This window comes from Pantherophis guttatus, chromosome 11 (genome assembly GCF_059756535.1).
Source record: "Pantherophis guttatus breed Tessera chromosome 11, ASM5975653v1, whole genome shotgun sequence".
Lineage (NCBI taxonomy): Eukaryota > Metazoa > Chordata > Lepidosauria > Squamata > Colubridae > Pantherophis > Pantherophis guttatus.
Window position 1 is genome coordinate 16,635,997 of NC_142073.1, and position 25,170 is coordinate 16,661,166.

The 25,170-nt window shown below is 41.1% G+C and overlaps 1 protein-coding gene across 1 annotated transcript in view; it reads left to right on the top strand.

Moving 5' to 3' along the window:
• Window positions 1–25,170, top strand: part of VAT1L (vesicle amine transport 1 like) — a 54,241-nt gene that overhangs the window by 10,573 nt on the left and 18,498 nt on the right. The window contains exons 3-7 of the mRNA XM_034435737.3: window positions 6,203–6,418; window positions 13,990–14,132; window positions 19,407–19,510; window positions 21,410–21,465; window positions 22,334–22,528. Of these exons, the coding sequence (XP_034291628.1) occupies window positions 6,203–6,418; window positions 13,990–14,132; window positions 19,407–19,510; window positions 21,410–21,465; window positions 22,334–22,528 (714 nt within the window). The remainder of the gene's footprint in view (window positions 1–6,202; window positions 6,419–13,989; window positions 14,133–19,406; window positions 19,511–21,409; window positions 21,466–22,333; window positions 22,529–25,170) is intronic.

The window sequence follows — 25,170 nt, forward strand, 5'->3', positions numbered from 1 at the left end:
TTTATTATAATGTGATGTGTGTACCTATCTATCATTGCTTTGTGTTATGTGCGGATCAGGTTATTCAGCAGACTGTCATTTAAATATCCTGTCTTCCCAATGTTGAATTCTAAAGTATTGTGAATCGTCACCTCTTGATAAGGATATAGTGGAATCCCCAAAACGGAAGAAATCAATTAACCAGATATTAGTGAATTTCAAATGGTAGCAGAGCCCTTGATGATTAAATAGTCTTGTTCATAGCTCAGGTCAAACCATGAAATGGCTTGTTTGCTTTTGGGATTAGGATTGCATATCCCCATTCCAATTTGTGTTCTATATCTACCAGGAGACTGGTTTTAAAATGGCTGGTTTAGAAATAGGTCTAAATATAGCAGCTATATAAATATATATATATCAATACAAATATAGCAAATGCGCAGCAGCAGTGGTATAAACGCAGTTTTAAAAGGCTGGCATCATAACATCATCCTCTCTTGAAAAAAACAAAATTCACATTAGGAACGCTATTGGTGATGTAGCCAAAACAACACTGTCTACATAGCAGAAGATGCGCAGTACTGCAAAAACAAACAGATCACTATCATCATCGTAGTCGTCGTCATCATCATCATCATCCCTTGATGACAATAGTCATGCTTGGTCCTAATAGAATATAGACCCCTTGAGGGCAAACTGCATAGGATGAAAAGGAGAATCAAATACGGTGAAGTTCTCAGTAGGAAACTTGAAAGGCTAAGATACTAAAGTCTCAAATTTACAAACCAAGTCATTTTATGTAAAATAAATAAATAAATAAAAGATAGTTGAAAGAGTGCAACGTACAGGTCTCAGCTGACAAGGGCTTACCACTCCCATCTTATTTCAGAAGATGTGGGATGGTAACGAGGGAGGCAAGAGCAAACTAGACTTGACAAAAGTGGGGAGTGTAAAAAAAAAAAGGAGGAGGGAGTTGGCTTGTCTGTGACCAAGATGAGGAAAAGTCCCCCCCCTCTATTGTTGTAAACCTAGCAGAAGATCGGCTGTCTTAACCAGGGCACTGTTGTAGCTTACCAGTATTGGCCAGATCCTCCTTGGGGCTGAAGCGAGAGGACTGGAAACGATTCCTAGGACGGTGGCATTCGCTGGGTTCATCCAAGATAATTCTAGGTGACTGGCCAAGTTAGCCTTGCTCCTTCTTCTTCCAATAACACCTCAAGCAGGGGTGCTATTCAGCAGGTTCCAACAGGTTCTGGAGAACCGGTAGCAGAAATTTTGAGCAGTTCAGAGAACCGGTAGCAGAAATTTTGAGCAGTTCAGAGAACCGGCAAATACCACCTCTGGCTGGTCCCAGAGTGGGGTGGGAATGGAGATTTTGTAGTGTCCTTCCCCTGCCATGCCTACCAAGCCACACCACATCCACCAAGCCATGCCCATAGAACTGGTAGTAAAAAATTTGAATTCTACCACTGACCTCAAATAGATGCCTGCTTAGGGCGATGATGACAGGACCCATGGATCCCATGCAGGCTGATGCATTCCAAACTCTGTTAGGAATTAGAAGGAAATGCCTCATCTGAAACTTGAGGGATTCACATTAAGCAGGGTTCCTTCCTTGCTTCCACGTAGCCCTCAGCTTCCAATGGTCCCAGCTGCTCTCCACCCACACAAGAACCAGCCACCGCCATCCCTGCTTCCAAGTGGCTTATATAAAATAACCCAAAATGTAGTTACGTTTCATAGTAAAAGTTCATCTATTTAATATATGTATGCTTCAGTAGTGGGTTTCATTTACCTTCGCTACCGGTTCGGAACTGTGCGCACGCTCACTTTGCTTGCGCGTGGCGCTTCTGCACATGCGTAATACCTTCTGCTAATGCACAGAGCGTTCGTGATGACATCCGGGCGGGTGGGCGGAGCCTCCCACCCCTGCCGCTACCGGTTCGCCTGTAGAACTGGTAGAAACCCACCACCGGTATGCTTAGTGCCCTTATTTCCTTCATTCTTGACTCACCAGAGATTTCATTGTTAAGGCCTTTAGGCTTTTGAGCTAGTCTCAAGTAACGTTCATGGCAATCTTGAGTTTGAGATTCCAGCTGAAAAGGAAAAGCAATAATTTCTTTTGGGCCCTAAATCTGTTTTTTCTTCGGACAATACAATGATAAATAACCCAGAGCTATTCAGACAATCAGAAGATAACTGCATTTACCTCTGTGCAGACTGCAGTCAAGACAATAACTTATGAATTGTTCAACTGTCTACTATATCACCCTTAGTATTTGGCACGAATAAATTTTACTTGTCTTACTGAACAAGAGACTGCAAACTTCCTCCTAAAAAAAATTAAACGCAAGCAACCCTTTAAAATATTAGCAACTTCTCAGCAATAGCTATGGATTGTAGAATTTGAATGGTGCCCTCTTTTTATTATTTATTGTTTCAAGGTTGGCTTACCCTATATACTCTGACATTTTACAGTATATTTGTGTTTTATTGATCTGGGACTATAATCAGTAAACATAACCAGCCAATCTGTGAATGGAATAGCCTTCCACCCCAGCTGTCATTCAATGCCTGCGTCCATCCCATACTCTCAAAATTTCCCATGTGCCACTAAGCACCAAAGATTGGGGTTCTAGAAAGAGCTCACTGCAGTTTGCTTGTTTGTGATTTAGCTGTTGTGTTCCATAGGTGCTTTTCCAAGATGCTTTTTCTTGTTGGGTTTTTTTTTTTCTTTTTTAAAAAAAACATTTTGCTTTTCATCCAAGTTTCTTCAGTTCAATTCAGAACTGAAGAGGCTTCTTGGATGAGAAATGAAACATTTTCAAGGAAGATAAACCAAGAAAGTCCAGTTGCCTTTTGAAAAAAACATCTTTGGGACTACCATGACCTGGATGGTTGAGAATCTCCATAGACACTTAGCATGTTTTGTAAACTCAGTCGACTGTAGTTAAACTCAGTCAACTGTAGTTCATTCTTCTCAAGCCAAATGGACTTTAACATATTGGGTAAACAAACTAGTACAGTGTATATCTATTCAACTGAAGGCACTAAATGAATTTCCACCAGTTATGGTTGCAAGAAACTTCACTCCAAATCTGCAATTCATCAACCAGTTGAATGAGTTTGTTTCCACTTCTTTGGAACGGGACTGTAGTTGAGATATTCAACTTAATTCTAAGCTTTCACCCATTGTATGCAAATACTGTATCATTTTTTATTTGTTAATAATGAAAGCAGGCAAACCATTTCATTTCACATAAAAAAAATCCTACTTTTTGCTGATGGGGAAGAAGAGGTAGAGAAATAGATGTGTCATCCTGTTTCAGTAACATTTTAAAGCTACCAGCAAATTTTACAACCTTTGTAACCTTTTCTATATCCCAAGGCAGTTGAAATGTGGCACTACTCAAGATGCTATAAATGTTTCTGTGCTATATACTTCTCAATCCAGCCCCTCAGCCTTTGAGTGAAGACGAGTTGGGCTCTAAAAGAGTGCGGTAGAATTTGATCAAGATCGAAAAGCGCAGTTTCAGAATAAATGAATATGTGGGAGATAAAAAGGAGAGGTGCTTGCCATTTCATTTTCTCATTTTGAAAGGTTGTCGCCCAAAAGACATGCAGAGCTAATAGAATTTGAGATGATCTACGATGGAAGATATAATCACTGATTGAGCATTTAACAGCCTTTAACATTTAATAGGTGTCTTCATTAAAAACAGAAGATAGGATTTGCATCCGGTGGGGCCCATTTCAGTTCCTAGAATTGCTAGTTTATGAAAATAATATTTGATATTATAAAAAAATGTACAGATAGATTCAAGTCAGCCTAGCTTGTCATCTGCCTTTTTTTAAAAATAAAAATAAAAATCACATTATGATAGTTGGTGGTCTTAATTCATTCTATAGACCAGCTGTTTTATTTGTCCATTTTAATCATGCTATGGTGCTTCATTATTTATTCAACATTTATAATAGCAGTGAAGATCCCCAGCTTATCCAGTTGTTGTTGGATTACATCTCCATCCCTTTAAATGAAAATAGGGATGAGGGATGCTGGAAGTTAAAGTTGTTCCAGGTCTGAACTTTATCAAGTCCATTTTTCTTGAACTTGAACAAAGTTATTGAACTTTATTAAGTTCAAGTTCATCGACAATGTCAATGGTCACTGTTGCTGTTTTGTATTTCGCACCTGACCCATCTCCAGATAGCTATCTCCCACCTTGGGTCAATCAGACCCAAGATTGATTGAGACCGAGACTCACCACTTCCTAAGCAAATCCCAAATTGCAACATGATTCAGTAAGACTGAAATCCTGAGTAACCTGTAAAGAAATAAGCTCTCTTAAATATTTGTTTTTATTTATTAAAGTTGTATGCTGCCCATCTTCTCTACCAAGCAATTCTGGGCAGTTTATAAATATCATAAATAACAAAATAAAACAACTTACACATCACCATGAAAGCAAAAATATTAACATTAATATTAAAATATTAAAAGAACCAATGCATAGATAGGGTGGAAGTGAGATCTTGTACTGGTCTACTAGCCACCTCCAAAATGGAATGGTCTGAGCCAATTATAAATATAACTATTAATATAAATTATATTAATAGAATAATATATTAATATAAATATGTACGCTTGCTTCTAAAGAAGCATGGCTAGAACTGTACTATTCTACAGCTCGGCAATCTTTGAAGCATGGAATTGTAACTCACATTAATGACACCCAACTGTGCCATAACACTGTATTCCTGCTGGCTCACTAGCAATTATTTCATTTGTCATAATAATGCACTTCTCAGAAGGAAAAAGTACAATGGACCAAGCTAATTAAGTAACCCAAATAATTTCATTTCAGATGTGAGCTCATGTGAAGAATCAGGTGAGTGTAGCAAATGCCTTGAATTGTTATCAATAGGCGAGCCAGCTTTGCAGTTTAATTTCATTTCTTTCCTCTAACGCTGTAATTCTGTATTGACATCTGAATGAAACTGCACTGAGTACTTGAACATGCTATAGAGAACGATAACATCCAGTTTTAAAAATTGATTTTTGCTGCTTTATATGTGAAAACAGTCTTCCTTTCCCTCTCCCCATATTTTATTGTATGAATAATTGCCGTAAATATGACCAAGGTAAGGAATGGATTCCTTCTTTAAAAACTATCAAAAGCAACTGATAAAAGTTGAATGTACTGTAGGCAGAAGAATGCAGAGATACACATGTTGCAGTCTGAATCAAACAGTGTTCTCTGAAACACAGTTCAGCATAGTGAAGCAGCTTATACATGAATTTAAATCCACAGATATTAAGAATGCCAGGAGGGGGTGGATTTGCAATGACTGTTAAACAACTTTTTAACATATTTAAAATGTGGAGCATATAGGACTGATTTTGTTTGGGTTAGAATAAGCCAGCTCTATAAATTGGTTTAGCAATAGCAATAGCACTTAGACTTATATGCCGCTTCACAGTGCTTTATAGCCCTCTTTATAGTTTACAAAGTCAGCATATTGCCTCCAACAATCTGGGTCCTCATTTTACCCACCTTGGAAGGATGGAAGGCTGAGTCAACCTTGAGCCTAGTGAGATTCGAACTACCAAATTGCAGGCAGCCGGCAGTCAGCAGAAGTAGCCTGCAGTACTGCACTCTAACCACTGCGTCACCGTGGCTCTTAAACAATAAACCACTGATTACTTTGAACTTGCCTTCCCAAAATATTACAGAAAGCATTGGGTAGGTTTTATGATATAGACCAGGAATCTCCAAACTTGGCAACATGGCTGGCTGAGGAATTCTGGGAACTGAAATGCACAAATCTTAAATTGCTGAATTTGGAGACCTTTGCGACAGACTATTTTCTGTATAACTCTTCTAGCTTCAGAAGGAGGTCTTGGTCTCATTTGAGAAACTGAGTAGATATATTGCTCTATTTCAGGAAAAAAAATATAGTCCTGTCCCGGAGGAAAAATAGGGTAGAAATATGGTATAAATAATAGCTGATATATTTCTACACATTTTGCATCATTCTTATGTCCACAGTGATTGATTCTCCTCTGCCATCACCATATATGATTGTAGCCCTAATCACTGGATGTTACAGTCACCAAGGGATAACTGCCAATGGTCTGAAGCCAGCTTGTATTTTGGGGGTGCCTCGGTGAGGATTATCCAGAAGGTTGTAATCAGACCGTGTTTCTTTCAAATGGTTTCAGATTGGAGACAGAGTCATGGCATTTACTAACTACAACGCCTGGGCGGAGGTTGTATGCACACCTGTTGACTTTGTGTACCACATTCCCGATGACATGAGCTTCTCCGAAGCAGCTGCTTTTCCTATGAACTTTGTAACGGCGTATATGATGCTCTTTGAAGTTGCCAACTTGCGAGAAGGCATGTCAGTGCTGGTTCATTCTGCTGGGGGCGGAGTGGTAAGTTGATTCCATTTCACTTCTGTCCCGTAAAGAATTACAATTTTGATTGTCAGTACAGTATTAATAAATTAATAAAGGGACGTGGTGGCTCAGTGGCTAAGATGCTGAGCTTGTCGATCGAAAGGTCAGCAGTTCAGCGGTTCGAATCCCTAGTGAGCTCCCGTTATTTGTCCCAGCTTCTACCAACCTAACAGTTCGAAAGCACGTAAAAAATGAAAGTAGAAAAATAGGGACCATCTTTGGTGGGAAGGGAACAGCATTCCGTGCACCTTTGGCATTGAGTCATGCCGGCCACATAACCACGGAGACATCTTTGGACAGCGCTGGCTCTTCGGCTTTGAAACGGAGATGAGCACCGCCCCCTAGAGTCGGGAACAAGTAGCACCTATGTGTGAGGGGAACCTTTACCTTTTTTACAGTATTAATAATTGCTATTGTTGTGGATTGTGCAGTTCCATTTTATAGATTGAGAGGGCTAGATGTCAAAAAAAAACCCATCCAACCACATAAAAGTCTCTCCTGCCCAAAAGAAAGTGTCTTCAAGGGGGATTACGTCATGTTAATAGAAGAAAAAGATACAAAAAAAAAAAACCAAATTTCAATTTCACTCTATAAATAGGATTGGATTTAAAACAAAGCAGTTGCTGGAATTCAGTCTGCTTAGCAGATTTTGTGTACTTCAGTGCCATATGTGCTGTTTCAAGCCCAGCTTGTTGAAAGAAAACTGGCACCTTGACCAAGAAAGTCTGTAATGACTTCCTTTCAGAATAAAATACGAGAATAATTATGGGCTTGTGAATTCTGGCTTTGAATCTGTGGCTATTGCTGAAAATGGGATGAACATTGAGAGCTGGGTAAGTTAAAACGGAGAAAGAGCAACAGGAGCTTCCAAAAGTGAACGTATATGGACTTTCCATGTAGAAGTAGAGATACTCAGTTGAGTAGGTTTTGGAATAATCTAACAGGATTTTATGAACATTTTTTTTAAAAAAGTAGAGATATTCAATGACATGTCACAAAGTGCTTTGGAAAACAAAGATGTAAGCTTTACCTAGGCCAGAGGTGTCAAACTGAAGGTCCAAGGGTCAGATTTGGCCTGCAGGGTGCTTAGATCTGGCCCACGGGGCCGTGCTAGCAACAGCGAAGGACCGGCCTGCAGTGCCTCTGCCAGTGAAAACGGAACTCGCGAGGGCCACAGGCAGCACTCCCAAGCTCCGTTTTCGCTGGCAGAGGGGTTGCAGGAGGCTGTCGCAGCCAAAAATGGAGCCTGTTTTTGCTGACAGAGCGCTCTGGCCACCACAGGCGCCCCGGACACGAGTGATGTCGAGCTGGCCACACCCACCCTGGCCCCCCAAGGTCAAACACAACCCTGATGCTTGGCAGTCCGTTTTCGCTGGCAGAGTGCTCGGGCCGCCACAGGCACGCCCGACACAAGTGATGTTGAGCTGGCCACGCCCACCCTAGCCACGCCCACCCCGGCTCCCCAAGGTCAAACACAACCCTGACGCGGCCCTCAATGAAATCGAGTTTGACAGCCCTGACCTAGGCCAAAATCTTGATCATGTAAGTTACAAACTGCCTAACAAAGACAATAAAATAATTGGAGCAGCCCATGTTACCACTATACCCTTGTTCATGTTGAATGATTACTCCTGAGCCATTGCAATAACGGTCTGGAATTATAATCTCACAATATTATAATTTAGTGTAAATAAAGAAGATCTTTATTTTTCTTGAATATTTTCTTCCTCCTACTAACCACTCCCCACAAAAAAACCCCCACCCAAATGCAGACCATTCAAAACATCTGAAGCCAGGAAAAAAAATTGGGTTCAAGAGAACTTTGGAAGGAGTTAGTGAACTCCACAGGAGCATTTATCGAGTTTGCAAATAACCCCATACAATCATGTAGTTAATAACAAAACACTTGCAAAAAAAAAAAAAGGTCAGTCTGGAGACTCCCACACTAGCTTGTGGTAGGAAAAATATCTCCAGCAGTACAATCCAAAACAATTATTGCCTATAAAGCTGGTTTATAAAAAATGCAAGGGAGTAGGCATTGGACATAGCCCCAAGAGCGTGATTTGTTAGGCTCATGTGGATAACATATTCCAGGGCTTTAATGTCTACCAGGAGGAGGACAGCCAAAGTACCCCATTTATTTCCAAATGTCACAAGCATTCTTGAGCCATCCAGTAAAACAATGGAGGTCCTGTAACCCAAGAATCTTGGACTTCGTTTTGCATTAATGAAAAAGTTCCATGTCATTGTTTCAAGGACTCCAAACATTCCAGGAGCACATGAGATCTTGCCATATTAAAAGTGTGGGAAGTCTTTTGAAGTGTTGGACAAATTGATTTCTTGCCCTTGCAAGAAAAGCTGCCCAGGAGATGGGTGAATGCTAGGGCCATTCCTTTTGAGAGGAATGCAACTTTTTCAGCAGGGGTATTTTCAGTGGTGGGATTCAAGTAATTTAACAACCGGTTCTCTGCCCTAATGATTTCTTCCAACAACCAGTTTGCCAAACTGTTCAGAAAGTTAACAGCCGGTTCTCCCGAAGTGGTGCGAACTGGCTGAATCCCACCACCGGGTATTTTTTTTAATTGTTCACTGGACATGAAAGCATTGGAGGAATGGCCTAGATTTTAAAGAAGCAGTTATCAGGGTTTGTTTTGGTTTTTAATTTAAAGAGAAAAAAAGCCTTTAAAAAAAATCTTAGCATACCTTGCCAGTTTTCAGCTCATTCTGAGCTTTAGCTTTTCTGATGCTATTTCTGTAATTTCAAGATACCTTTGCAACATCTCCTATGGGTGCCCATGTTTGTTCTCAGATCTTCAGGGCAGAAGCATGGCAAGAATGAATTCTTATCCCAAAGGTGCTTTTTTTCAACAGACTTCTTGGTTTTTTTTCTTTGAAGACGTTTTGCTTCTCATCCAAGAAAAGCTTCTTCAGCTCTGACTGGATGGTGGAGAATGGAAGGAATTTATATTCCTTGCAGACAGCTGGTCATTTCCATTCTTTTTTAGAGAGTCGTTGAGGCCACTTGGAAGTTTATCTGTGTCCTCAGGGTCACCTGAGTGGTGCAAATGGATGTGGAGCCTTCTTGGAACTGCTGAAAGGACTGTGTTGTAGTCTAGAGATAGATGATGTCGTATCACCCCTCCCCCAGTTGAGAGAGGGCTGTTCAATTTTAACATCAGAATTTTCCAACATTGAATATCCGATCACCATCCCTACCAAGTGCTGTCAATAGTTAGGGGCCTGATCATCCTTTCTTCATCCCAGCAAGCACCTAAAAATCTAATTTCTGATGAATTGGAGAACCTCTTGACTAATTTGGGAATATAAGTATAGTATAAAGAAGGGATGTGATGGCTCAGTGGCTAAGACGCTGAGCTTGTCAATCGAAAGGTCGGCAGTTCAGCGGTTCGAATCCCTAGTGCCGCGTAACGGGGTGAGCTCCCGTTACTTGTCCCAGCCTCTGCCAACCTAGCAGTTCAAAAACACGTAAAAAATGCAAGTAGAAAAATAGGGACCACCTTTGGTGGGAAGGTAACAGCGTTCAGTGCGCCTTTGGCATTTAGTCATGCCGGCCACATGACCACGGAGACATCTTTGGACAGCGCTGGCTCTTTGGCTTAGAAACGGAGATGAGCACTGCCCCCTAGAGTCGGGAACGAGTAGCACCTATGTGTGAGGGGAACCTTTACCTTTACCTATAGTATAAAGGGGGAAATTAATCTGATTTTTATTTATTTCCTTTCCACCCAGTAGCCCAGTTTCTCCCTTCTCATGAGAAGAAAAACTTTCCATCTAGGTATGTTATTTGGATCTAAGTACTAACTGTGTCTCACCCTGTGAGCAAAACTGGGAAATTCATCAAAAGGGAAAGTATTTGAGTGTGTGCCTTCTACAGGGATACTGCCTAAATCAAAGCATGTTCATTTTTCATTACCAAGAAGCCTATTCTGTCAGATTTCCACATCACTCTGCAAATGATGTCTTTAAAATATAGATTAAAATGTAAGGTTTAATGCAAAACTCTACTAGCCATAAATATTTTAAACATGGAAGCCCTTTGCTCTGTGGGAAATACTCCTGAATGTTCCTATTTTTATATGTGGTTATTGAGCCAAATGCTGCATTGCCAGATCTCCAGGGAGTTACTAAGGGGAAGGTTAGTAGTTCTGCTTTGTTCCTATGTCTAGGAAATATCCAAATCAGGGCACTTTGCTTTAAAACTGCAAACCTGATGAAATTTTCCTACATCTCTCCTTTTTTTCAAGAATGAATCTTGACAGTTCACTTTGCAAATGCTCCAATTCACTTCAAGAGTGGTTTGTTTAAACCAAATAATAGACTGTTCACTTAATAATTATCTTATATAATAATTATATGTGGTATCTTGCTCAATAGTAGTAACTGTGAGAGAGATCTTGGAGTCCTAGTGGGCAACCATTTAAATATGAGCCAGCCGTGTGCAGCAGCTGCCAAAAAAGTCAACACAGTTCTAGGCTGCATAAACAGAGGGATAGAATCAAGATCACGTGAAGTGTTAATACCTCTTTATAAGGCCTTGGTAAGGCCACACTTGGAATATTGCATTCGGTTTTGGTCACCATGATGTAAAAAGGATGTTGAGACTCTAGAAAGAGTGCAGAGAAGAGCAACCAAGATGATTAGGCGACTGGAGGCTTAAACATATGAAGAACGGTTGCAGGAACTGGGTATGTCTAGTTTGATGAAAAGAAGGACTAGGGGAGACATGATAGCAGTCTTCCAATATCTCAGGGGCTGCCGCAAAGAAGAGGGAGTCAAGCTATTCTCCAAAGCACCTGAGGGCAGGACAAGAAGCAATGGGTGGAAACTAATCAAGGAGAGAAGCAACTTAGAACTAAGGAGGAATTTCCTGACAGTTAGAACAATTAATCAGTGGAACAACTTGCCTCCAGAAGTTGTGAATGCTCCAACACTGGAAGTTTTTAAGAAGAGGTTGGATAACCATTTGTCTGAAGTGGTGTAGGGTTTCCTGCCTAAGCAGGGGGTTGGACTAGAAGACCTCCAAGGTCGCTTCCAACTCTGTTATTCTATTGTATCTTTCCCAATTTAACCGTTGCCTAAATTCTGAAGGCCCTAAGAGAATAAAACAATCCTTTATTCCAGTTGAAGAGCAACTTCCTGGTACTTTTACATAGGTGAGAAATAATGCAGCAGAACAAATATCATAAAATAAAACAGTCCATTTACCAAAAAGACAGCGATTCCCTCCTTCTACAAACCCAAAGTGTGTGAATTAAAAGGAAAGTGCGATAAGTGTTACCAGGGGGCTTCTCAGCTAAAGTATGGAAACTTAGCAAGCATCAGAACACATAAGAAGATGGGCTATGAAGTGAAGCAAATTCCCTATGAAGGTCCTTATTAAAAAAAAATGTTCAAGTATTTCAGGTATTCCTGGTCTAAAGGGAGAAAATGTTCATTATGTTAGTTACAGCATTGATTTCCCTGTATCAGAGCACAGGTTAGCTTTAAAGAATATTCTCCAATATTTTTGCAGAGTAAAGGTCTTAAAAATAATAGGCTGGTTGGATGTACAGAAGGTGTGTTCCATTTTGATTGCTTAAAAGTGTACTCACTACAGTTCTCCCTAGGGGTGGGCTTCAGATCGTTTAGCAACGCTGCCCTGTTGCTGGGTGGGCATGGCCTAGTCAGCCGCCTGTACCACGGTGGGGGAGGGGGGCATTTTTTTGCCCTCCCCAGGCTCCGGAGGCTTTTCTTGAGCCTCCAGGAGGGCGAAAACAGCTTCCCCCAAGCTCCGGAGGCCCTCTGGAGGCCAGAAATAAACCTGTTTCTGGACTTCCAGAACCTCCGGTAGGCCCATTTTTTGCCCTCTCAGACCCTTCACGTGGCCCCTGCACTTACCTGCACTTACCTGGAATGGGCTGTATGGAGACTCCTGGGAGGGGCAGGGCAGGAGGGGAGGGGCGTGGCCAGCCAGGGGTGGCATTTGGGAGTTCGCCGAACCCTGGTGATCCTTGGCTAGAGGATCGCCTGAACCCTGCCGAACCCCCAGGAACCTACCCCTGGTTCTCCCTCCGTGATGCATTGCACAAAAAGCTCTCCAACTCGTTGGGCATAAATGACTGAGGCACTTGTGAGAGGCAGGCAACAGTGTTTTTCTATGAATCATCCTTTTCCTTGTTGATTGGAAATCATCAGCAAACAGAAGGAACTAGACCTGAATGGTTAACATTGCAATTTCAGCTGGTAATTGAGTTTGGAAAGACATCCTCTTCTCTCAATCCCCAGGAATCCCATTTGCAGCTGAAATACAACATTTGGCACGTACTTTATGCCTGTAGTGGAGCTTTTTGAAAGTTTGGATTGTTAATGCTTTTACAAATTAAACTGGGCTTGGAATCTAGGTTCAGTTGAGGTCCGTAATCAGAGTTTGCGCCAACATTGTGACCACAGAGAGCTAAGTGCTTCTTGGCTAAGATTTGAAGGCCTGAAAAATGAGGAAGCTATCCAATTGATTCTCTTCATTAAAAGATAAATTCCTATCTACAATGAGTTCACATTATGAGAAACCTTTGTACTCTGGTAAAATACAATATATATCTTGACTTGGCCATCGCTTGGAATTGAGGTTACACTTTTCTTCTAGATGAATTTTTATTTCAGTTTCCCAGTGTAGATCATAGCCCCTAGAACATCTTGGAAGTTCCCCATGCAGCTCTTAGTAGTCTGATCTGACTGCTTAGCTTTTGTAAGATCATCTAAAGTCAAGTAACTGCTGTCACCTTTGGCAAATCATACAACTACAAACACAACATCTTAACCAGTGGCTACATGTGGCCGAGTGGCAATATGAGGTTCTTTGATCCAATCATGTCTTAGAAACAACAGTGTTCTCCTAAATCTGGCCCTAATTTTAATCCTACGCTCAGTGGCTACACTGAGCTTGTCGATCGAAAGGTCGGCAGTTCAGCGGTTCGAATCCCTAGTGCCGCATAATGGGGTGAGCTCCTGTTACTTGTCCCAGCTTCTGCCAACCTAGCAGTTCGAAAGAAGGTAAAAAATGCAAGTAGAAAAATAGGGACCACCTTTGGTGGGAAGGTTACAACATTCTGTGTGCCTTTGACGTTTAGTCATGCCAGCCACATGACCATGGAGGCGTCTTCAGACAGTCTCGGGCGTCTCTTTGGCTTTGAAACGGAGATGAGCACCGCCCCCTAGAGTTGGAAAGACTAGCACATATGTGCAAGGGGAACCTTTACCTTTACCTATATATCAAAATAATATACTACTTTTCAAAATTTCTCTTATTTAAACACAGTTTACAAGTAACTTGGGGAGGTGGGGAGTTCAAAAATGGCAAGCGATGCTAACATAATATTGCCCAATGGTGACTTAACATTGCATAACCTAACATTGATTTTGAGCAGTAGGTAAATAAATAAAAGTATTTTCAGGTCACTTTTTGGCAGAGAGCCAATTACACAGTCTCAGTAATGAATGGTAAACACATTTGATATATCCATGCAACTAATGTACAAATGCATTTGTAGGGACAAGCTATTGCTCAGCTCTGCTCAACGGTTCCCAATGTTACTGTCTTTGGAACGGCTTCTTCTTTCAAGCATGAGGCCATTAAAGAGTCTGTGACCTACCTGTTTGACCGAAATATGGATTATGTCCAAGAAGTTAAAAAGTAAGTGAGCGAGCTTGCATTTTACTTGAGAGTGGAAAATTGTTAATGAGAACTTTAAGAAGCTAATGGAGATGACAAATTCATTTTGGAAAAAATATTTGTATTGTCCTATTTTATTTATTGTCTCTTAGAGTAAAAAATGAAACAGTCTCACAATGTGTGTGGTTTTGGGGTTTTTTGTTTGGCAACTCCTAGATTGCATTTCTGGATAACAGTGATGTAACCAATTATCAATGGGAAATAAAATGTTATGAGGTCTCCGGTAGATTTATCACATTTACAATATATTCGCTTTACTGAATCTTTCTTTTACATATACAGAGATAGTAGTCAGGGAATCCAGATGTGGAAAAAAAACCCCTCTCCTTTAATCTATTTTTGTGCTCCCTTAATCTATAATCTATTTTTATTTGACGAGCAAAGTCAATGGGGAATCTGGATTCTTTCACTTAACAACTGTGTTAATAACTTAACAAATGCTGTGAGTCACTTAACAACTGTTGCAAGAAAGGTCGTAAAATAGGGCAAATTCACTTAACAAATGTTTCACTTTTCAACATAAATTTTTGGGCTCGATTGTGGTCGTCGTTTGAGGACTACCTGTATAAAAAGGCCATGATTGCATTGTACTGTTCATTTTGTCATTCTTCTCCTCATCCCCAAACATTGTCGGTTATGTCTTAGCCCAGGGATGTCAAACTCTATTCAATTGAGGGCCGCATCAGGGTTATGTTTGATCTCATTGGGAGATCAAATGGGAGACAGATGGGCGTGGCCAGCTCAAGATTATTTGTGTAAACTCGATGTCACTCATTTTCAGCTGTGATGGCCTCCTGCACCCCTCTGCCAGTGAAAGCGGAGCTTGGAGGAGTGCGTGTGGCTCCCCTGGCCCCTGTTTTCAGTCACAGCGGCCTCCTGCAGCCCTCTGCCAGTGAAAACAGAGCTTGGAGGACTGCGCGTGGCTCCCCCAGGCCCTGTTTTCAGTCACAACAGCCTCCTGCAGCCCTCTGCCAGTGAAAATGGAGCTTGGAGGACTGCGCGTGGCTCCCCCGGGCCCTGTTTTCAATCACAACGGCCTCCTGCAGCCCTCTGCCAGTGAAAACAGAGCTCGGAGGACTGCATGTGGCTCCCCTGGGCCCTGTTTTCAGTCACAACAACCTCCTGCAGCCCTCTGCCAGTGAAAACGGAGCTCGGGGGATGGCGCGTGGCTCCCCTGGGCCCTGTTTTCAGTCACAACGGCCTCCTGCAGCCCTCTGCCAGTGAAAACGGAGCCTGGGGGGGACCGCGTGTGAGCTTCGTTTTCGCTGGCAGAGGCCGTCATGACTGAAAACAGAGCCTGGGAGGGTCACACGTGGCTCTCCTTAGCTTTCTTTTTGCTGGCAGAGTCAACGCGGGCTGGTCCTTTGCTGTTTCCTGGGCGGTCCCACAGGCCAGATCTAAGCACCCCTAAGACATCCCTGTCTTAACCCCACTGTGCGTACTTAATCAGAATTATAGCTTGTTCGACAGAAACAGTGGAAAAATCATAACATCGTGCAATAGAATCTTCACAACCCAACAATATGGAGATTTTCCTGCCTTTGCTCCTTATTATTCTGCCTCACAGCGTAAGTGGGTAGAAACTGAAATCTGGGAGCAGGTTACGAGTATCACTTACTTTCTAATTAGAGCATAATTTGTTCTCTTGAAGAGCAAATACAGTATTATGTACTCCGTAAGTTATAGATGCAGAAGAAAAGGTTTGCCTCCCCCCTTCTGCTTTCATCTTTCTTTCTTTTTTAAAAAGAGAGGTTAGTCAGCAGGCTTTTGTAAAAGAAAAATGATCAAAAGAAATGCTGTTAGCTAGCACTCCTCAACAACTGCACAGGGCACAGGCAAAAAAATATAGTAATAATGACGATGAAAGTCTTGGCTCATAACACACCAGCTATAAGAAGAAGGAAGTGTGGATAATTGATGTGGCGATAACAAGAGAAGAGTAGAAGATAAAGACTTGGAGAAGATCACAGAGTATCAAGAACTGAGAACTGAAGTCGGAGAACTATAAACTGAAGATTATAGCAAAAATTGGCTGCGATGATCCCAGTTATTAGCACACGGAGTGGCATCCTTACAGAATCTGCACATTGACATTCTGGTTTTCTTTAACAAACAGACCATGCTTTGCAAGAAGCTCAGTCTTCAGTGAGCTGTTTTAGGATTTTCCTGCCTTTAGCAATCTCCCCCACTATCCTTCTGAAAGATGGCTTTCCCTCTTCTCCAACCTTGCTGGTACTTCTGCTTTTTGTGGCTGTTACCATTTTGTTGGATGCCATAGCAAAGGGATCACAATTAAGTGAGCTAATCTTCAAACTGCTCTCATCAGAGAGGCCCCACTGTACAGATCACAGGGTCGCAAAATAATTCCTTCTCTTTAGAAGTATAATGAAGTATAATCTTTAGAATCCCATCTTCCCATATGAAGAACAGTTGCAGATTTTGGGTCTGGCTACTCTAAAAGAAAAGAAGATTTAGGGGTGACATGATAGCAGTATTCCAGTATTTGAGGGGCTGCCACAAAGAAGAGGGGGTCAAATTATTCTACAAAGCACGAGGGCAAGAAATAATGGTTGGAAACTGATCAAAGAGAGAAGTAACCTGGAATTAAGGAGAAACTTCCTAACAGTAAGGACAATTAACCAGTGGAATAGCTTGCTTTCAGAAATCGTGGATGCTCCACGATGGTTTTAAAAAAGAGACTGGACAGTCACTTGTCTGAGATTGTATAGGTTCTCCTGCTTGAGCAGCGGGCTCCCAGCTCTATTCTATTCTATTCTATTTTTACTCAGGATGGAAAATAAGACAAATTGCTTCTGTCTGTTTTGCCTGTACCTTTTGATTCATAACTTTCTTCCTTAAAGGATACTTATCAAAATTTTGTTTCACTGATGTGGCTGAATCCTGCAATTCCACCATTCTTTTAAACATACAGATTGTGCTGTGAAACGTGTTGACCAGCAATTGGATTGCTAGTTTTGGGGGAAGTGCAGAATTAAAATGAGCTTTATAAACAATTTTTCCATAGCTTAGTATGGCCAGATAACATCCTAATCCTAGCAAACTATTTACATGTAATATAATTCCATCACTTTCTCTTGTCATCAGATGCCCACTGCTTTTCCTGTTTCTAGAAAAGGGGGAAAAAAAGATCCATAATCTAGGTCAGTAAGTTTAACCTATATCCTCATAACGGCTATTAACCAATTTCAGACAACAATTGTCATGAGATAAAGCTGGTCTTGGGAGTTAGAAGTTATTTGGTGCACCTTATGCCCTTCAGACTCTGTAGAATACAATTATCCGTAATGAGTGCACCAGTGATTTTCATCATTATTTAATTGAAGTGAGCCATTGAAACAATCTTTTAACAACTGCTGTAGAGGCTGATGCATATATTCTATGTAGAGAATGGTTGAAGCTAGTTTTTCACAGATTTGGTTAATTTAAGGCAGAAACCTAGCAACCTGGTGCCATCCAGATTCTTTGGATTTCATCATCCATCAACCGCATCCATTGGGGCTGATTGTAAGACATTTTAGCCCAGAGTTCTGGCAGACTGAAAGATGTAGATTTAAATTTACAACATGGAATTTGCTTTTTGAGAATAGGCACTGAAGTTGGCTTCTCATTGCACATTTGCCTTTGATTTTTTTGTACATAAGTGGCTCTAAAGAAGCTCACAATGAAATTTGAAATAAGCATATGAATTTACTCTCATTCTGTCTGGCATTTTCTTCCATGGATCCTCCAAAACATCTGTTGGCTACAACCTATTTTTATGGGGTTTTTGGCTTAATTTTTAAGAATGTCTACAAAGATGTTCCAACTTCTTATAGAAACTGTTCCTTCTTTAGCTTAGGGCAGGGAAGAGAAAAAGCAGGGGGGGAAAAAAGAAAGTTCAGAATGAGTAAAAGAAGAGTATCAAAAGAAGAGAGTGAATTTTGTTTCTTCATCTCTACATATAGAGAAGTATGTTCTCCATTTTCTAAATGCTGTAGATCAGGGGTCTCCAACCTTGGCAACTTTAAGACTGAGGAAGCTGGCTGAGGAACTCTGGGAGTTGAAGTCCACAAGTCTTAAAGTTGCCAAGGTTGGAGACCCCTGCTGTAGATGGTCTGTATTTTCATTTTAATTGATTGCAAGATTAAAAAAATTGAACAGCTCTGACTTGTAGGTTCTTAACAATAGAATGCCTTATAAAAGTATAGGAAATAATACTTGATTGTGAGGGCAAATAAAATATCCCTGTTCACAAGGGGACAATATCCGCAATGGTAAAGACAACTTCACCTTTGAATTTAAGACAGCTCCTGGTGATTTTATAGATACCATAAATAAGCCTCTGTAGTTTTCTTGGTAAAGAATCAGGCTCTCTTTGTTTTCTTCTAACCCTTAAAAAAAAAACCTCCCAGTCTAGCTGCAACTCTTTGATTTGAAGTTTTCCTATTCAGCACTAAGCAGACTTGACATTACATTGCCTTTCAATATTAGCAAGGTTGGCCAAATCATTCTACCTGCTGGGCTGCTATTTGTATCTCTGCAGAGAGCCATAGGTTACTCCAAACTAAATATTTTAATAGTTGACCTTTATGCATTACCTTTCTCATCTGCTACAAAAACTTTGTAGAGGGCATTGGGAATGACCTTGAAAGGCAGGAGTTAGAGCCACTATCAAGGCAACGGACAGATAAACAGGACTTGTCTCCATATACTGCAAAATCTCAATTCCCATTCCACTCCAAGGGAAGGATACTGAAAAATCTCCATTCTCACCTCATTCCAGGGAAAGGATACTGCAAAATCCCCATTCCCTCCCCAATCCTGGGGGGAGGATATTGCAAAATCTCCATTCCTACCGCCCTCTGGGGCCATCCAGAGGTGGTATTTGCCAGTTCTCCGAACTACTCAAAATTTCCACTACCAGTTCTTCGAACCGCTCAAAATTTCCGCTACCGGTTCTCCAGAACCTGTCAGAACCTGCTGGATTTCACCCCTGATTCAAACAGTGGCTAAAGTAGAATGTCTAGGGAGGGAAATGCTCAAATAACATCATGGGAATTCTAAAGAGATCTTGTAGATTCAGTATTTGTGGATTTGGGTCTTCACCTCCCCAGGACCAGCCTAGCACCTGATACACAAGTAGTCCACACATAACAACTGTCTTGTTTTCTGATTGTTTGAAGTTATGATGACATTGAGTAGCAAGTATCATCACGGTGTTTCTGTGCTTTGCAGAATCTCTGCAGATGGTGTAGACATTGTCCTGGATTGCCTTTGCGGTGAAAATACTGGTAAAGGCCTCAGTCTACTCAAACCACTTGGGACTTACATTTTATATGGTGAGTAAAATTCAAAAGCTAAATAAATCCTGAACTTCTCAAGAATCACCATTCTATTGTAGCTGTTCCAGTTGATTTCTAATGAGTAATTGCATGAAAAATTCAGTTGCTATTTCAGATATCAACCAAGAAGCACCTTAATGGCGGGAGGAGAAATGGAAAGATGGCAGAAGTAGAAGAGAAGGGATATGAAAGATAGATAGGACCAATTAATCTGTGTTGGCCATCCAGGCTGGCTGGATTTTCATATGACCATACTTGAAGTTCTTCTTGACCACTTTGTGCTGAGGTTTTCTTTTGCTCTTGGAGAAGCATATATTATGGTTTAAACTGAAAAGAAATGTTAACTATTAAATGTGTTGATTGGTAGCATAGAACTTGTAGACCCTTGGATGATATTCTACCAAGGGCATCAAAAAATGGAGGAGACGATAAGGAAGATACTAGTCTATGCGGAAATGGACAGACTAACACTAACAATAAAAGATAAAGGAGATACAGAATACTATTCTACATGGAATAGATTTTATCAATGGTTAGAAACACGAGGTAGAAGTTGGAATGCGAAAGAATCAGGTTAGGTGGACATGGAAAGAGATACTATGTATGTATTAGAATGTAGCTATTAGAATGATAGACATTCTAGAATATGATGGTCAAAAATAACTGTACAACACTAGCACTGTTTAAAATAGTATATATGTTATTTGTTTTTACCTTTGTTGCATGGCAAGTGGAATGCCAGGACAATTACACTGTATTCAATATATTTATATGTAAACAATAAAAATATATATTTTTTTAAAAATGCAGCTTTAAACACAATTTTCCCTCTTTCTCTCCAAGGAGCTCCTCTTACTATCTGATAAGCAATCATATCTGCAGGGATATGATAGAAGGTTTTCCATACAGCAGGGTAATTGTTAGGCCCAGATCTCAAAGAATCCCCACATTTAATGAAGACTATGTCATTGGCAGCAAAGGAAAATCTCTCCTCTTGAACCTTATCATTTAAAAGTCCTTGGGGAAGAAGCTTGACATGGCAGAGACCCACTCGTCTATAATTCTTTCCCTCTTCGGAATAATTTCAGTACAGAATTATTACTACCATTCATTACTCTGTCATTTCACAGATCCTGGAGACTGGTAGGCCAAGTGTGATTGCCCTTTAGATGTCAAAGTGCTCAATAATACTTTAAATCCCCCTTTTTTTGCATTAATGAAATTTGGGCCCCTTGTCCGAGCTTTCCCCAGCCCCCAGGACTGGTCCATATTCCTCCCCAACCTCCTCAGTGTCTGAGTCTGCTGCCAGCTCTGCTGGCCACCGGCGAGGCACAACACTTATGAGGGACAGAGCAGATATCATAAGATTTATTAGATGCTATTATTTTCCTTCATTGTGTTGTACCTAGAATACTGCAGAAGGACATCCCAAGGATAGGGAGTCTAGAGAAACAGAATTTTCCAGGACTCCTATGTCCTTGAGATATCACCTTGCCAGTAACATGACTCAACAAAAAGAGGATGAAAATAATGCACAATGTTTGCCAGAAGACTTGCACCATTAATGCTGAAAGTTCCAGCATTGCCACTAGGTAAGGGGCACATGGGTTAAGTGTTCGTTCAATGGCAACTGAGAATAGCAGAAGGTTGTTTGGTGAGAGATAGTTGGAGTTTTCTCCTTCTGATGGCATCATTAAGAGCACAGCACAAGAGTAGAATTAAATCCCAACAGTAGACAAGATGCCCTTTTTCAAGAAAACCTTTATGGAGAATGGAGATGTTGTTTTATGATTTTGACACGGGATATCAATATTCTCCCATTTTATCCTTATAAATAATCTACTTCTGTGCTCACGTTTTCGTCTGCTGCTTCCCTCCCTCTTGACTGTTTTCTAGGCTCATCAAACATGGTTACTGGGGAAACCAAAAGTTTCTTTAGCTTTGCAAAATCAGTAAGTATAAGGCCCTTCCGGCTTTGTTAGAGCTTATTTGTATGTGCTGTGCTCCGAGTCTCTCTTCTTTTTCCCTGCCGTTTTCTCCCCTCTCTCCCTTTAACAGCATGACTCATCCTTTGCAGATTCAGATCCAAGCTAGGCATTATCCACAGCAGAGGTATGAATGTTTCATTAAGTTTGTTGGTTTCTTTGTACCTAGGAAGACATGGCAAGGAGGGGCTGCTTAAATACAATTTACATTTCTAGGAGTCTGGGGAGGGCAAAAACAGCCTTCACCACCCCCCTGGAGGCTCTCTGGAGGCTGGAAATGGCCTTTTTGGCGACTTCTGGTGGGCCCAGAAGGCCTGAAAATCAACTGGCCCGTGTGCGCATGTGCAGCGGAGCTGAGCTCGCATGCCCACTGATATGGCACGTATGCCATTGGTTCGCCATCACGGGTCTAGGGTGATATATCAACCAAGCCATGGTGTCTTGTTCATTATATTTAATCTCTGGCTTATAGCAAAGTGGGAACCCATCCAGTTTTCTCCTAACCTAGATTTGAGAAGGGAGAGCTGCTCCTTTCATGTGAGAATAGGGAGAGTGAGCTTGTCCATCTTGAGAGCAAAAGGCTGAGGCCCATATCTTAATGGTTCATCTGGATTTATCTTTGTTTCATGGCTTTTTTTTTTCTTTGAGATCCTCCAGACTCCATCATTGAAGTCTATACTCCAGCTTCTCTGGCCTCCTATCTTCTGTACATTGAGTGAGTGAATGAGTGAGTGAGTGAGTGAGTGAGTGATTATGAAGTACATCATGCATTTCCAGTGTAATATACACATGGAATACCTTGGTTCTAATCTTGTTGCAATTTGTGTGCCCTTAGTGGTGGCAAGTGGAGAAAGTAAACCCTATCAAACTTTACGAAGAGAACAAAGTCATGGCTGGATTTTCTCTGTTGAACCTGCTTTTCAAACAGGGCCGAAGTAGCCTTGTCACTAAAGTAATGGACAATCTCATAAAACTTTACAACGAGAAGAAGATCAAACCAGTGGTTGATTCACTGTGGGCGCTGGAAGAGGTAAGGACTTTTATCTTTTTCCTTCTCTGATACGTTTGTTTTGGTTTGCTTTTTTTTAAAACAATATATTATTAAAATAGGTCACGGACATTCCATCTGCATACTTCAAATAACATAACGGGAGCACTGGGGTTTTTATAAGTTTGTATTTTTTAAAATGTAATTTTTTGCATAGAGATGAGAAAAGCAAGGATCCCATTTCCTGGTTTTATGTTCTAGTGTGTTAATTATTAGCATACTCAGTGTAGCTTATTTAAACATTGGCAGTGTTCCTATTAAAAAAAACCCAAACCTGAATGCTTTCCAGTCATGTGTACTTTGCTGTCGGTTGTATCTTACAATGGATTTTCTAGCTTATTGTCTCAAAAAGCTTGCAGGCACTTCCCATAGAGTGTTGGACAACAAGTACTAAATGTTTCAGCCAGCCATGCTGGTTAAAGGTGGGATGCTTGGTCTGGCATTGAGCTTTCCAACCTGAACAACTTCCATATGTGTCGACTTCAATTCCCAGGTCACTCAGCAGTGGCCATGATGGTTAGAGAATTCTTGGAGTTAGTTCACACATCTGTTCACATGTTCACACATGTCAGGGTTCCGATGGATGCCCTAATTAAATCATGAGCCTCAAGCCAAGTTTCAAAAGAAATCCAGTTATTTATTAGGAGCTTCATGTCAGCACGTTCCCAAGTGAAGCCAGCTCTGACCCTACGTAATTTACATCCCAATCATGACCCAGTTTCCCCACTCCCCCCAGGGTGTGTCATCAATCACATTCGCCAACGGAGCAATTTTGCAGGTTGTAGAGACCACTCCCCTCCGGCCACTGTGGGTAACCCTGGGATACAGGCTTGAGAGAGATAAGTCTGGAATGTGTATCTGTCTTTGGCTGCCGTGCTGTTTTGTTGGTTTCCCATCCCCTCTTGCTTATGGCAACTCGAGAGCAGGCCAGGGATGCTTTGCGAGTTGACACTGAAATTTGCCCAGGTTAGGAAATGTTGGTCTAGCACACCTGAAGAGCAACAGACAGACATGAGGGAAAACAGGTAGGAAGAAAGCTACAAAGGCAGTACTTCAGAGAGATAAGGACTCAGGCTGAATATGGGTCAAAAAGAAAAAGAAAAAAAGTGGACTGAAGAAAGAACTGAGCACTTAGCTAGAAAAAGGTTAGTATATTGAGGGGAGTTAAAGACTTGAGAAAGGACCTCTAAGCATGCCATGCTTGTTGTGTGCCATAATGAAAATATTGATTTATTTGTTTATTTACTTATTTATTTATTAATCAATCAATCAAATTTACATCCTTGACTATCCCACAGAAAGTGACCCTGGGCTGCATACAGTAAAATCAGGAAATGAGTAAGACCATCATTAGTTAAAACCATTACATAATTATTTTAAAAACGAGAAATTACAAAAGCAGACACAAGAAAAGGGAACAATGGACAGACGGATATTAATAATAAGGGAGCCACCACACGAATTCACCCATCCCTGGGGCTCCCAGGCCTGCTACCCTAATATGAAAGATATATTAAACTAGGATTTATTGGAATAAGCCTTCAAGAAAATATGTATGAGTTTTAGTGCAGGTTAAAAAAAAAGAATAAGAAAAGTAGGCATGGCACAAAAGAAGTTTGAGAAATGAGAAATGGAATGAAACCTAAAGAACCATAGATGTTCTTAACGCTTATATTTGTAAATGGTGTCATGCTATTTTACAAAATAACGTTCTTCCATTTGTTTGGTAACACTTCATACCATTTGGCAGCTGTCTCTCCTATCACTCTGACATTAGCTTTGAGAAGTACATAAATACAGTCTGTTCAAGACAAGTCTGGCTCATTCATCAAGCCTACTCACTTGTCATCTGGTGGGGGAATTTAAAAAAACCATTAAACCTCATAATTACCCTTGTCCTTTCCTTTCCTCCCTAAGATAACACATTTATTTTTCAATTATCAGTCTGAGGTTTTTCCTGAGTTGCCGTATGAAGGGTGCTGTTGTCGTTCCATCATTGGAATCTAAAAGTCTCAGAGGTTACATAGCAAAAGATAAAATAAAATAATAAAGTAAAATAAAATAAAACCAGGAAGGCCCATCAGCTGTAGGATAGGATCTGTCCAACTCCATGTTTGGCAGAAGTACAAACAAACAAACACAGATGCTCAGGAAGACAGAAACTTCCATTTCCTCCCTAACAACTAACATAGAATAATTTTGCCTGCTCTTATAAAGAAAAGAGTTCCTGTTGTATCTGATCTGTCCCAGGACGACCACACAAATGTACAAAGGGGTGGCTTTGTTCTCTTTACTAAATGAGGCTTGCCAAGACATTACTTGCAATATGTTGTGGTCCATCGGCGGCCTGCGGAGTTGGCAGCAGAGTCAGACAGTGAGGAGGCTGGGGAGGAACATGGGCCAGTCCTGGAGTCTGGGGAAGGCTCGGATGAGGGCTCTGCATCAGAGGCAGAGATGGGACCAGGGCCATCTGGGAGTTATATGCTGACTCCGGAGCCTCCAGAGTCTGACATCAACGAGGCAGAGGAACAGGGGGAACATGCTCCCAGTGCACGCATGCGCTGAGCTGCCAGAAGGCAAGAACAGTTAAGACAAAAGGGGTGACTCGGAAGTAAGGCTTGGAG